This window comes from Trachinotus anak, unplaced genomic scaffold (assembly GCF_046630095.1).
Source record: "Trachinotus anak isolate AG129_WGS33_773 ecotype Australia unplaced genomic scaffold, CSIRO_AGI_Tana_v1 ptg000004l, whole genome shotgun sequence".
NCBI classification, from domain to species: Eukaryota; Metazoa; Chordata; class Actinopteri; order Carangiformes; family Carangidae; genus Trachinotus; species Trachinotus anak.
This window is the reverse complement of record NW_027273855.1, coordinates 1,491,929-1,506,551: the sequence shown is the minus strand read 5'-3', so window position 1 is coordinate 1,506,551 and position 14,623 is coordinate 1,491,929. Positions and strand designations below refer to the sequence as shown.

Genomic DNA, 14,623 nt, shown 5'->3' with positions numbered 1-14,623 from the left:
TCCTCAGAGCTAACTGTTTCACATACACAAAACTGAACGTTATTTATCTTCATTTACTAATAAGAGACTTCACACTAATCACTCACAATCAGCTGGTGGAGGCGGGGCATACAGACTCAGCTGTCTCTGATTGGCTGTGCCTTTACTTCCCTTCTGTCTGTGCTACGATGGGAGGAAAGATTCTATTTACAACCACAAAAAGTAAATTAGCTAAGAAACCAAACTAGGTGTCGTGTTCTGTGTGTTTCATGGTCTCAGTCTGGGAGGTCCTGGATCCTGTTCCAGCTGGAAGTTAAACTCTGTGCCAGTGTATGTGTTGATTTGTTTGAAAGTGTCCACTAAGTCTTATTATTAGGTATAGTTAGGTTGTAGGATAGCAACACTGCTCAGGTGATGTCGGTACGTTTCACACACACAGGACTGGAGGTGCATCCAGTGATGATTATTTCCTGCATGTGAATGAACGTCTGTTAAATTCAAGCTCTTTGCCGAACGAGTCCTGACAGCGCTGACTAAACCTGTAAATCTCCCTGTGTTCTGCAGGGTACTGGACTTTTAAATCTGGTGTCTATGGCGACTGGTAGTGATGCAACCCTGTCTCCATAGTGACGGAGACAGGGTTGGGTACAGTAGCTAGGAGTGCAGCTTTTCCTCATTTGAGAGCTGAAAGAAGAGAAGAGGCCGGGGACAGACATGGACGTTGCCTCACTGGTAACGGTTCTGTCTGTCAATCACTCAAAAACCCAAACGCCAATCACACGACGTATCTCTCTCAGGTCCGCTGTGGGTTGGCTCCGTGTTTGTGTAATTACTCAGTGCAGGTAAAACCTGGCACCTGCATGAATTGGCCTTAAAAACACGTCATGTGGTCCCACCGGCCATCTTTGATTCTGCCATCTTTGTTTGTAGTTTCCTTTATGTACCTTTCACATACACACCATGTGATCCCAGCTGCCATTTTAATACATTTCAAGCCTTTTTTTGTCTGTTTCCCACACACACACACACACACACACACACTTCTAGATTCCCAAGCCTGGGGGCAGTGGAGGGGTGCAACCTGGAAGTCGAGACAGTGGTGGGATTTGTCGAAGCAGCAGCATCAGCAGTGGAAGTGGAGGACCTGGGGGCAAGATACTGTCTCTGTCGTCCATGAGCGACAGCATGCACAGTGGCCTGAGCTGCTTCTTGTCCGAACAAGCTCTGGAGCAGGAGGAAAGGCAGCAGCGCAGTCGCCAGATAGCAGAGTTTCAGCGCCTGAAAGAGGTTCGAGCAGCTGCTCAGCTCAAAAATCTGGAGGACTTCCTCAGGATGAACCATGTTTCACTCAGAGAAAGCATGTCCTACTCCACCGGCATGATTTACAGGTGAGCTGAAGCCATGTATATACACAGTAGCCTATACAGCCTCTGTACTGTATATATACGTGTTTATGCTGGTCAAAGATGGCAGCTGTTCAATGAAGGCATCTTCTCACAGTGAAACTTTGGTGACAAACTTAGTTTGTCTTATAATGTTTGATTTTAGCAGATGTCATCTGATGCGGGAGTTTTGCATTTAAATATACCATCATATTAATTACAGCCTACTTCTGATTGTGATGGAGAACTCTACAGCAGAGGGGCCCACGGCTGCGGCCCTCAGGTTGGGAACCACATGTGGTGGGCCGAGAAATGAAATGAAAAAATGTAATTATAAAAAAGAAGTAATGAAAAATATCAATAATATTTTTCAAGATTTTAAATGAAATTATCTTTAAAAACATTATAAATGTTTAAAATCTCCTTTCACTGTTTGTTTCCTGTATTAATCCCTATCACTGTGATAAACCGATGATGCCGGACCACGTCATATAGGCCTATACTTGTTTACTATCTCAGTCTGATTGTGCACTCACAGCTACATCAGTGGCAAAAACTGGAGCATCAAAACAGATAAGTGGTCAGCAACAGGAAAGAGTCTAAAGTTGTTTCTCCGTCAGACAAAAACTGAGCTTCAGTTCAGTCCTGAATGTTTGATCACTACCATTCAAATAAAAAGAGTTTGTGAATAAAACAGAGCCAACGTTAATATTATGAGTGAGACCTCTCCCACTGTGAGAAAGTCTGACTGCTGTGAAAACAGACATATTCAACACAGAAGGTGAATGTATTGAATTAATACATTTCACTGCTCAGCAGGAGACAGTGGTGAGGCCCACAGAGCCATCAGCCAACCAACAACTAAAACCAACAACAGAAATCCAGTCATGATTGTCACTACACTGTATTGATGATTAGAGAATATTATATTGATAATATGATATAGTTTATAATTAGATGTTGTGCAGCTCACTGTTTCTTTTCATGTCTGCAGAAATCTGGGTAAATCAGGTCTGAGGGTGTCCTGTCTTGGTTTAGGTAAGTGTGGCCTCAACAGTGACACCATGAACATCTGTGGAAGAATTTACTGTAGAGACAGAGGAACACACACACACACACACACTCACACACACACACAATGTAATCTTGTTATTTTTGTGCAGGCACGTGGGTTACCTTCGGAGGGCAGATAACGAATGAGGTAGGAGAGATCACCTACACACCTGCACACGTTTAACTGGGTCAACAAGTAAAGTACATGGACTCTGCGTCTTCACTGAGCTGAGCAGGGTTTGATTGTCAGAAACAAATGTGAAGCTTTAAAAATATTTAAATACTGTTTGTTTTGCCATGTTTCAGCTCAATGTGTCTCTGGTGTGAAATTCACACAGATCGGTTTTATCCCTGCTACATATCTATCTACTGCTGGACGAACTGTAATGAAATTTGGTGATCCAATGATTTTTCATCTAGTGTGATTATCTGATCAAAAAGGAATTTAAAAAAGAATAGCCAGCTGCAGCAAACTGCTCCTTATTTCCCTTTGCCTCTATAAATGTGGGTAATGAAGTTGTGTTTTTATCATGAATAGATTTTACTAGTTTCCAAAATGTTCCTGGATCAGACTTTGTGTTAGAGATTAATTGAGAGTCAGTGAGATGGGTCTCCAGTGTGTCTATAGCTCAAACTCTGTTCGTCCAGTGAAGGAGGTTAGATAGCTGAGACGAGAACTGGGGGCAGGATCGATTCTTTATTCTTAACGCTTTAAAATGTGGATGTTTATTAAAGACAGAATCACCAGAGTCATTTGGATTCATCCTCTGGGGACCATGAAAACCTTTTTAAAATGGTCCAGAAGGCATTTTAATAGTTGTTGAGGTGTGATGTAGTGGCCCTACCAAGCTAACTGATGCTGCCATTCAGAACAGGGTGTAATGTACAGTGAAGCACTCTTCATACAACTGTTCACATGCTGAAGAATCTTTGAACTTGTCAGCAGGGCTTTGAGAAAATACCTTCACACATTGCTCGTCTTCATCATGTCACCTTTGCTGTTGAAGGTGGCAGAGGAGCTGATGACGGCGGCGTATGAGAGTGGAATCAATCTGTTTGACACGGCTGAAGTGTACAGTGGTGGAAAGTGAGTACACATTTAATACACTTTTACACTTAGTCACATAAATGCATCTGGTTAAATCACAAATCTGATGCAGCTGTCGTGGGTCATGTTCATGTACTCAGCTCTGAATATGTCAGCTGACCACAATACGTTTATGTAAAAAATATGTATTAAACCTCACCATCATCATCATCATCTCTCTCTCTCTCTCTCTCTCTCCCAGGGCTGAAGTTGTCTTGGGAAGCATCATAAAGAAGAAAGGATGGAGGTAAACTTTTCAGATTGTGGGTCTGTGGTTTGTGCAGATCTTGGGGGTGGGGGGGTGGGGGAGGGTGGAGGGGCTTGGAAGATTTTTGTGGGGATGGGGTCCAGTACATATTGTTATCAATGACAGAGGTGAGTGAGAGGGCTGAGGGAGGGAGGTGCTGAGGTGCTGATTGGAGGAGACAGAGAAGGGCAGCGATGTGGAGAGTGATGCATCCTTAACCAGGGGAGACTGATTCTCAGAGGTTCAGAGAATCGGAGACTGATGGCCACCAACTGTACAGTGAAGAAGGAGAGGACGATATCAGCTGGTATAGAGGGGAGCGCCTGATTTTCCTGAGGTCACAGGGTCAATAGTTTTGCACCATTTTCCCTCCGTTCAGCAGCTCAGACGAGCATGAGTGAGGAAAAGTCAGTGTGCAGAGACAACAACCTGCTGCTGCCACAGGGGGGCAGTAAAGGGTAAAGGGTAAAAGCACAGATCCTTTATGGGGCAGAAAACTGTCCTGAGATCAGATGTTAAGGAGAGATAAGGCTTCCACTTCGTTATCATTCTAATTGCTGTTTAACTGTCATTTACACTGTTTTGTATGGTTAAAGGTAGAAGGGTTATTTATGTTGCTTTAGTTTCACACATATTTGATCTAAAAGTTCAGAATAAAATAATAAATAAAAAAGACTGCATGGTATTTAACTGTCAACAGAAATAAAATGAGACAATCTTGAATGTTTTGTAAGTGAAATAAATATATTGTCACATATAAAATGAAACTCTCAGTCTAATTTCTGTGTTAACATATGTTCTCACATGCAGGCGTTCCAGTTTAGTCATCACCACCAAAATCTTCTGGGGCGGAAAGTAGGTATCATCTTTTTCTCCCCCCCTCTCTCTCCCTCCTTGTTTCCATGTCTGCAGTGAATTAATTAGACTTTATTCGCCACAAGCTAAGGTTTTAGAGGGAGGAGCCAGTACCTGTGAGTTTGTGCAACACATTTTATTTCTCTTTAATCAGAAGGCAAACTGATGTAACACAAGAGAATCTGGTTCTGTGCTTCTGTGTAAATCAATAACCAGTATAACACAGAGCCTTTCAAATGTTCTAGTTTTCAGACCTGACAGATGTTTGTTTTCAGAGCAGAGATGGAAAGAGGACTGTCCAGAAAACACATCATCGAAGGTAAGACTGTGAACAATCATCAGGCCTGCTGCTCGTGTCACCACAGCCACATAACATCAGGATGTTTATATATAATTATACAGTCGGTGTGTAATTATCTTTATGAAACAGGTCTGAGAGCATCACTAGAGAGACTTCAGCTGGAGTACATAGATGTGATTTTTGCTAATCGACCGGATCCTAACACACCTATAGAAGGTGAGTGTGCTCATCCTCCGAGAGGTGGTGAGATCGTACCGAGCCTCTTCAACTGTTTGATGATGATGATGATGATTTATGTTGTAACTAGGGCTGTCAAATGATTCATTTTTTCTTGAAAATCAAAAAATCATATTTTTTGTCATGATTAAAATTAAAATGATTAAAATGATTAAAATTCTAATATTTTGCATTTCAGAACAGTTTTCTCTTGCAAGTGCACACCAGTGAAAACAAAGTGAGGTCTGTGTTATCTAACCCACAGACACACAGAGAGACATGAGCTGTTTCTCTCTGATCTGTCTGCAGCTGAAACACAGAGGGCTCGGTTTTCATGAGTCAAGTTGTGCAGCATGATGCACAATCATGTGTACGTGTGTTTTAGTGTTTTACAGTTAGTTTTTTTTTTACATTTTCTAAAGCGTTAAGTTTCAGTTTCATTTGCGTTTGCATGTAACAGTGACGTCTGACAAACTCACCTGGCAGTTGCCATGAAGATTTTATTTGCTAGATTCTTCTTTTTGCTGTTGAATCTGCATCAGGTCAGTCAGTCAGTGCGTTAAGTCACTGTGCTGTACACTTGGCTTGGCTCTGTTTTAAAGTATTTCTGAGACTCATTCAAAGATCTCAGGACTCCGTTCTGGATCTCCATTGACCCCAGGACCAACCCTGCTCCCCATCACAAGCTGTGGCAGTAGTTACAAGCTTCATCTCTTATCATCAATGACAAAGTCATTAAACAGAATACACAAGGATCAAGGCCTCTTTGAGCTCCTTTGCAGTGATAAAACCTGATTGTGGCAGGACATCAGATTCCTCCAGTAAAGAGCAGTCTACCCGTTGAACATCAGATTGGAGAGTTTTCATGTTCGTCTTATTTAACCTGGTCTCTCTTTTCCTCTTGTAGCTGTTTCACTCTCTTGTCTGAGGTTTGCTGTATTGTTGTGACTTTGCTAATTTGGGCTGTTTTGGTAGAGACGGTGAGAGCAATGACCCATGTGATCAACCACGGGATGGCCATGTACTGGGGTACATCACGGTGGTCCTCCATGGAGATCATGGTGAGTTCACACAGCCTCCAAATATCCTGTAAATCATCATATCAGCATTAGATGTTTGGCTCTTTGTAACTAAGATTCATGTGTAGTGCTGCTGCTCTTCATCTGTTTGGGTCTTTTCAAGTTGACCACATTTTTATTTTCAGATTAATTTCAGGTTTGGGTTTTCACTTGGTCAATTTTCAATTTAATTGGATGGAGAATCTTGGACCAATGAAGAACTACGTGGTGATGGACCTCAGTAGCTTGTTCCACCATCAGGGAACCACAGAGCAGACTGAGACTCTCTAAAGTCTAACTAGCACTTTTAATGCTCCTCTTTACCTGATCTCCTTGCTCTTATCATAGATGTAGTCACACCACAGTCTCCAACTGCACTGCAGCTTTAGTGACGTCCCTCCCTCGCAAGACAGATGAGGAAATGTAATGTGATTGTTCCCTGTGCTGTAGGAGGCCTACTCTGTGGCACGACAGTTCAACCAGATCCCGCCCATCTGTGAGCAGGCGGAGTACCACATGTTCCAGAGGGAGAAGGTGGAGGTGCAGCTCCCTGATCTCTTCCACAAGATCGGTGAGCGGCTGCCACAGGAGAGCTCACACTCCTCGTCAGTGTCATGTAAAATGATGTGTAAGACATTGAATCAGCCTCGCTAATAGTGGTGGTGGGCTGCCGAGTCTTTGTTACGTTAGACTTCAGGTGTGTTCATTTACATTGTGTTTGTTTGTGTCTGCAGGCATCGGAGCTATGACCTGGTCTCCACTGGCCTGTGGGATCATCTCAGGGAAGTATAACAGTGGGATCCCCCCTCATTCACGAGCCTCGCTGAAGGTAACGCTCTAACCACCACTTACTGTGTCACACCTTCATCACCTCCATCAAGGAGGTTGTGTTTATTTGTTTGTTGGCAGGGTTACGCAATAAATAAGAACCTGTGTTAATGTGGATCCAGGATTTTTTTTTTTTTTTACTTTCCATAACAAGCATTTTTTGACACTTTTGTCAATTTCTTAGGAAATAATGTTTGGATCTTGATGGAAAACATCAGACATATTTACAGTGTTGAAATCTATGACTCTGTGTAACTTGGTGTAGATCCAGACAATAATCTGATCTCACAGACGTGTCTGTAAATAAAGGCTGCAGTCAGGTGACAGGTGGAGACACTTCCCCCTGAAACTTTATGAAATAAGCAACATTTACTTAAACCAGTTCAATTCTCAGATTTCAATGAGCTGTTGACGTCTCAACATTAACACACACACAATATACTGTAAATACATAATTAATAGATACATGTACATCACTCTTTTTGTTGTTTTATTGTAGTTTTTTCTGTTATTGTTTACTTGCATAAATTATCTTTTGTTGCCATGGCAACTGTGTTTTTTCAAACTTCCATGGAAGTGGCTTTGATCTGAAAGACATGTGACATCACACTGTGACATCACATTCTACATGGGGCTTGGAACAGCTGTTTGTTCAGTCAGTATTTTCACTGCCACCGTGGACAGAAGCCACAACAGGAAAACACACAAACCGAGCAAGATAAAGAATATGGCCGCCCAGCCAGGCAAACAACCAGGCGGCACAACGAGTCGCGCTGAAGATCTGAGTCGTCCAGTGGAGTCCATGCAGGACGACAGATCCAGAGAGCTGCAGAGGGAAAACGCTCTTCTGAAGCAGCAGCTGAAGGACTCTGAGCTGAAGCTGCGCATGTATCACTGCAGACTAGCAGCTGCGCAGAGAAACATCTGCAACCTGACCACACAGCTCGAAAAGGTCGAGGAGCAGAACGCCAAGAAAGCTCCTACAGAGAGAGACATCTCTGTGCTGAGCCTGCAGCTGCAGAAGGCTCATGAAGATCTGGAGATCTGCACAGCCAAACTCCAGAAAGAGGATGAACAAGAGAAGAATGAGAAGGTCCAGGCTGTGAAGAGGGGCATCGTGGATCTCACTCTGAAACTGCAGAAGGAACAAACTGCTCTGATGAAGAAGGCCATCAAGATTGTTCCCTGCAACACAGAGGAGACCATCCAGAAGATCCAGTCTGCTCAGGCTGAGGAGGTGGAGAAAGTCAACCTCCAGCTGCAGCAGCTGCAAACACAGCTGCTGCAGCAGGCCCTCAGCCTGAAACCTGCTCCCAAAGAGCAAAAAGGTCCCTCAAAGTACCAGTGGCACAGAACCCACAGGGACCAAGAACAGCAGATGGACCAGCAACAGGTAACAGATAAAAGCCAGGAGAAAGTTCCCCTGGGTGAAATCCAGCAGCTGAAAGAAAAGCTGGCTGCTAAAGAGGCCCTGAGGGAACAGACGGAGAGAGTGGCCCTGGAGATGAAGGTGGAGCTTCATAAGAAGACCTTTGTTCTGCAGGAGGCTCAGTCAAAGGCAGATCAGCTAAAAAGAGATCTGCTCAAGACTAAAGATGAAGCTCGGGAGGAGAAACAGAACTACGAGGCTCAGCTGGAGAACCTGAGACAGGTGAACGCTCAACTTGCTGCCTCCCAGAAGAAATCACAGGAGCAGCTGCAGTTTCATCTGGAGCAGTGGCAGGAGGAGAGGGCTGCTCTCCAGGAGTCAGCCGAGGAGCTGCGGCAGATCCTGGGGGAGAAGCAGCAGCAGTGGAGGAAGAAGGAGAGCGACATGAGCTCCAGGCTGGACACACTGGAGAGCTGCATCCAGGAGATGCTGGAGAAAAAGGCCAAGAAGAAGAACCGCTGGCTGGTCAGGCTCTTCGGATGCTCTGGGTCTTAATGAAGAGCTTCTTTAGAGGAGGGGGGGGGGGGTCTGAAAACCCCCCATCACCCCTCCTCTGACACCCCCTCCAACCCCTCCTCCTCTCTCCTCCATTCCTCACCCCCCCCACACCCCCCGCTCCCTGCCTCTCCCCCCCTTCCTCTGACCCTACCTCTCACTCCTCACCCCTCCTTACCCCCCTTGCCTCCTTCTTAACTTCCTCTCTCTCCACCCTCCCCTCCTTCCTCTGGCTCTACCCCCTTCCTCTCTCCCCCATTCCTCACCCCCCTCCCCTTTACCCTCCTACCCACCCCCCACCCCTCCTCCCTCTCTCCCATTCCCCCCATCCCTATACCCCCCCAACCGGTCGAGGCAGACAGCCCCCCACCATGATCCCGGTTCTGCTCAAGGTTTCTTCCTGGTAACGGGAGTTGTTCCTTGCCGCCGTCGCCCAGTGCTTGCTCATGGTGGGAACTGTTGGGTCTAACTTCTCTTGTAATTTGGCTCTTTGTAAATTAAATGTAACTGGAGTCAAATAAAAAACCATAAAAAAAAAAAAAAGATTTCTGTGTAGATTCATCTCTGCTGTTGTAAATCTATAAAGACAGAAGACAAATCTTCATTTTAACAACATTTTGAAGCTTGTTTTCCTCTGATCAATTTAAAGTAGCTACTTATTCAGCATTTACTCAACTAAGTACAGTTGTAAATGTTAAAATGAGCAGTTTTTAAATGGAGTTTGGTGCAGACATCCTGCAGCTCTTTTCCAGGGTCCATTTCCCAAAAGCATAGCTGTGAACTACATTAGCAACTTAAACAGTTGGACCCAGACACTTGGGATGCAAGAGTTTCTCAAAACACAGAGGTGAACAGTAACAAAGTACATTTATTGAGTCCTGTACTTAACATAAAAAAGTACCTTTAAGTTGTGCTGGAAAAATCACCTGGAGAAGAGGGTCCAAGACTGATGAATGCGAGGAAACCCACAGATATATAGTAACAGATCTTCAGCCCATGTCTCCTCTCACAGACTCTTTGTCCACGGTTCTACATGTTTAACATACACAAGATATTCTGCATCACTACACAGATCTCTGATCTTGTCCTGGTGCCGGATGCAAGGACACTCAGAGCCGGTGTCTTCACTGGGAAGAAAGCATGAGACACACATTGATTTCATGAAGAGAATGAGGTCTCAGAGTCTTTAAAATTAACAAATGAAACACATGGAAATGATATAGTAGGTAACAGATATAAATCAGCATGAAGTTATTATCTGGAATAAAATCAACAAACAGGTTTTGACCACATATCATTTTTAAAATCAAGTACTGCAGTACTTTAACTCAAGTAAAAATCTGACTGAATACCTTTCACCTGTATTGCAGTAATATCTGACCAGGAGGATCTTTACTTTAGCTCAGGTGATGGAGCTGTGTACTTTGTCCACCAGATTTCTTGTCTCTGCAGTGAGGAGCCTCTCGGAGTTCTGTCATCAGTCCACAGGTCAGGTGGATACTTGCAGCCAACCAGAGGAGAGGACAAAAAAAAGAATAGAAAATGCAACAGAATGACCAGCATTTTGTTCAAAATAAAGGAACTGAGTTTGTTCATATTAGAGCTGCATGTATCTGTGTATAAAGACACCTGTTGTTATTAGGATTCCTGTCCCACCTGCTCCCGTTGACTGTTTTTCCTCAGTCACGTGATGATTAGTGAAATTTACTCCCTGAATCCTGAACAATCCCCAGCCTCCAGTCGTCATGTGACAAAGACAAACGTTATCTTGTGGTTGAGCACCTGCCTCAGCTTCAGGCCTGAGCTCTGCACTGTCGCTGTCTGCAACAGGGTTACCAGTGGCTGAAGGACAAGATCCTGAGTGAGGAGGGACACCGTCAGCAGGAAAAACTCAAAGAGCTGCAGGTGGTTGCGGAGCGACTGGGCTGCTCTCTGTCCCAACTGGCTATTGGTAAAACACAACTGTCACGTTTACATCCATCATTTGTTAACTTGGTTTGGTCACAACCTCAAAAAAGTCTTACAGTATTTTTTTCTGTTAAACATGAATAAAAACCATGAAACGTGCAGATCACTAACTCTTTTTTACACAGCACATATTTTACATTTTCTATATTTTTTGCACTACATTCCCCACGTCTTTATTATTATTGTTGTAAATATCCCACATCTTTGTTGTAAATATGTTATTTTAATCTTTAACTTTTAATTTTACCTTTAATTTTACTCTAAGTTTATTTATGTTACTGTTTTGCACCAAAGACCAGCACAAATTCCTTGTATGCGGAAACATACTTGGCAATAAAACTGATTCTGATCCTGAAATATTTAGGGAATCATAAAAAATCCATCACTGCACTTACAGCGCTTGTTGTTATTGTGTAGCCTGTGTTGTTGTTGTCCAGAAGTCTTCACAACAGTGGCTGCTGATGGACCGCCTTCACCTTTTCTCCCTGTGTTGTAAATTCCAACAGCCTGGTGCCTGAGGAACGAGGGCGTGAACTCTGTGCTGCTGGGAGCCTCCAGGGCCGAGCAGCTGGTGGAGAACATCAGAGCAATACAGGTCAGAGAGCAAACACACAACCAGTGTGTTCAGTGATAACAACACCTGTTGTTCAGTTCACTTGGTCCCGACCAAAGAAATATATGACATGATATGTTTCACCCAGAGTCTCAACAACAAAATAAATTTATTCTAAGTGGTTATTACAGTGACCTCAGGATAAATTATTATTATTAGTCAAGACTGCAGCTGGACTTTGTCTAATAAAGCTTTAAAGAGGAACTGTAAAAATACATCACAATATTTTTTGCGTCTGTTTTTGTGAAAAAAAAAAAAGTGTTCTGAGAGTTTGTTCGACGTCCGCTGCAGCACTTTGTAAGGGATCAGAGTGCACACTGCAGAGGGATGTGTGCACAATTACTTACCAAGGAGAAGCAGAGGAATTAGAAGACAAGAGCTCCTGCTTAGTTTAACCAGAATGTACAGCCGGCATTTATTTATTTAACAGCAACACTGAACATAGTAAAGTTCCTTTTTTCCTGTTAATGCAATTTCATAACCAGTTTTCAAAATAAAGCCCAAAATCTCCCTCAGTCCAGAGAGTGTGAGCTTCGGTCTGTTAGTTCAGCTCCTACGTTGGGAAGCTGCGTCTCTTCCCTGCTCCTTCAACCAACTCAGGCTGAAAAAGACATAAACAAAGTAAACAACGATTCAGAGCTCAGAGAAAATAACAAGGTTAAATAAAACCAGTGTTCATCTACCTGGGTAGTGTTTTTTTCTTTGTAAAAGGAGGGTGGTAAGATCTCAGCGCTTATCTGTAGAAAGTGATGAAGAAATCCAGGTAGATCACAATATTTTCTGTTTTTGTGAAAAAATAAAATGTGTTTTGAGGGTTTGTTGTCCACGAATTGACATCCACTGCAGCACTTTTTGTTAAGAAGCTGCTTCGACAACTTCCAGTGGTCACTTCAGATCAGTGTGACAGTCAGGAGTAAAGGCCTGCCTCTGATATAGAGCTGGAGGTCAACAGCGTGAGGAATGACGGTGATCCGTTCTCTCTTGTCTCCACAGGTTCTTCCAAAGTTATCACCGTCTGTTGTCTTGGAGATAGACGGCATCCTGGGAAACAAGCCCTATAATAAAAAGGACTTCAGATCCTAGAAGCAGCAGCGATGAACTGTCACTCTGTCGTCAGCAGCAACCGGAACCCGTTTCCAACCCAAAACACACAACAGGCAAAAACTGTGCCGTCGTTCATTTCACCAGGTCACTGAACTGTCACTCTGCCCTCTTCATCACATTTGCACTTTCTGTCACTTCATCACATCAGTTTCTACCATTTGCTGAACTTATTCTAGTGACTGGAAACACTTTTTTCTAATCGACAGAACAGGTGAACGGTCCAGTTAGATCCAGCTGGACCCTACCACTCCTCTACACAGTCTGTGACCTGCTGCACTTCTGTGCAATTAAACCGACTGACCACAAAACATTAAAGTGTGATGTATTAACCTTTTCACTGTAGCAACAGCAGGCATGTTAAACAGTCTTCATTCTGGTATGTGGACTCATTGTCTCTGAGTTGACTGCACCTGGATGACGGAGGTCGGATCTGAAGGTAGGGACCAGGACCTTCGTGGTGGTTCAGGTTCAGGACTTGTTAGATTGTCTGTAAAATCTTATTCTGAAAAGTCAGGACTAACCCCAACCCCTGACCCCTGATGCATTTAATGCAGTCTGATCATAAAGTTGTCAATAAAGTACATTCAAATTGAGCTGAAGCGTAGTACTACAACAGTACTAGTATTTATTCACTCCCCACCGTTGACGTGGTGGCGAGCTGTAAAAGAGCAGAGAGTTATTACAATGAGACATTTGGAAAAGGCTGACTTTGTCCACAGGCTGCCACACAGCAGAGGATTCTGACACTTGAACATTATGTTGAATGTTAAATGTTGTTCATGTCACTGACTGCCGGCTGTCAACACATCCAGTGTCCTGACTGTTCATGTCCACAATCACCGTCTGTAAGAATAAAGTCATCAATGATAAACGCTGCAGTAATATTTTGTGTCTGCAAGAGAGAGAAGGAAACACGGCTTTAATTTGATAAGACTGTTCAAACTGCACTGATACACACAAGGTTCAGTCATAGACTGTTGATAAACCTGGACGTAGACTCTGGGTCTGAACAGTGAAGCCAGTGCTGAAGAGCCTTAAACCTTCATTCTATCTGATGACCATCAGGGGGCGACTCCACTGGTTGTAAACAGAATCTGGTTGTATTGAAGTCTATGGGAAAATGTCTCTACTTCTCACTTGATTTATTCCCTCAGTAAACGTTTTCCTGATGAGTTGATGGTCTCAGTCTCTAGTTTCAAGTCTTCTTCATTACAACATGATGTTCAAGATTCAGTAAGTTATTCTGAGAAGCTCGGGGGAGGGCACCTGAGGGACTGGAACATCCTGGATGATGTCGGAGAAGAGCGAGGACGGGAGGAGGCTTAAAGCAACAGAAAGCTCCCTGCATACTGTATCTAACAACACACTTTAACCCCTAAAATGCAGCATGTGGCTTTAAGGTCTTCATTGAACTCTGAGTCATCCTGACCAATCAGTGTCTCTATCACCTTATCAATATTAAAATCAGCTCTTCATCTCTTACCCCAACCAAGGTCATACGTTTGATGACCGGCTCTCCTTCTCTGTTGCACTCAGTCTCCTGGTCGAGCTGCTTTGTCCTTACGCCAAGGTCTCCTTCAGTGACGTCCCTCCCGTCTAAGGTGCTTTAAATGTCAAATAAATAAAAGTAATGTAAATATAAATGAATGTGTTTTGTGGAGAGCTGAATCATGCTGACTGCCCCGCAGACACATCTGCTGCAGCTGTTTAATGAGTGAATCCACCGACTGTAGGTCGACCGAACCAGCACCACCTCGTCAACAAGCACACAGCACTCGTCTGCATATTTTCATAAATTTGTTTAATCTATTTTGTACAAAGTTGGATCATACTGACTGACAGCAGACCTGCTGTAGCAGTGGTTAGTCAAAGCTCAGTTTAACCATCAATAATTTAACTGACTGCAGAGCATCCATGGCAAATAGAAACACAGCAAAGTTCACTTTTATTGGTAAACAAGTCAACAGGACTAACCACCAAGTCTTTTATCATTTCATTTAGTGTACGT

The 14,623-nt window shown here is 43.5% G+C and overlaps 1 protein-coding gene and 1 long non-coding RNA gene across 2 annotated transcripts; one reads left to right on the top strand and one right to left on the bottom strand.

Annotated features, from left to right (window-relative positions):
* The first annotated feature begins 1,032 nt into the window (after positions 1-1,032).
* On the top strand, positions 1,033-14,263 carry LOC139620027 (voltage-gated potassium channel subunit beta-2-like). The gene is made up of 14 exons (XM_071475152.1): positions 1,033-1,367; positions 2,356-2,399; positions 2,525-2,562; positions 3,422-3,501; positions 3,704-3,748; positions 4,559-4,603; positions 4,879-4,922; positions 5,034-5,120; positions 6,096-6,181; positions 6,629-6,749; positions 6,913-7,007; positions 10,761-10,881; positions 11,405-11,493; positions 12,505-14,263. Exons 1-14 carry the CDS (start codon positions 1,153-1,155, stop codon positions 12,592-12,594), a joined length of 1,200 nt encoding a protein of 399 aa, XP_071331253.1. The 5' UTR covers positions 1,033-1,152; the 3' UTR covers positions 12,595-14,263.
* Positions 7,019-12,667, bottom strand: LOC139620029 (uncharacterized). The gene is made up of 7 exons (XR_011690722.1): positions 12,195-12,667; positions 11,859-12,112; positions 11,294-11,466; positions 10,560-10,787; positions 10,283-10,430; positions 9,832-9,959; positions 7,019-7,355 (listed from the first exon to the last, which is right to left on the bottom strand). It is a non-coding gene; the product is annotated as an uncharacterized lncRNA (long non-coding RNA).
* Positions 14,264-14,623: the final 360 nt, after the last annotated feature.

Excerpts from the sequence above, each read along its gene's own strand:
- LOC139620027 (XM_071475152.1), top strand. The coding sequence starts at position 1,153 with ATGAGCGACAGCATGCACAGTGGCCTGAGCTGCTTCTTGTCCGAACAA. Across the intron at positions 2,563-3,421 it reads GAGGGCAGATAACGAATGAG|GTGGCAGAGGAGCTGATGAC; the intron begins GTAGGAGAGATC and ends TTGCTGTTGAAG. Across the intron at positions 4,604-4,878 it reads AAAATCTTCTGGGGCGGAAA|AGCAGAGATGGAAAGAGGAC; the intron begins GTAGGTATCATC and ends GTTTGTTTTCAG.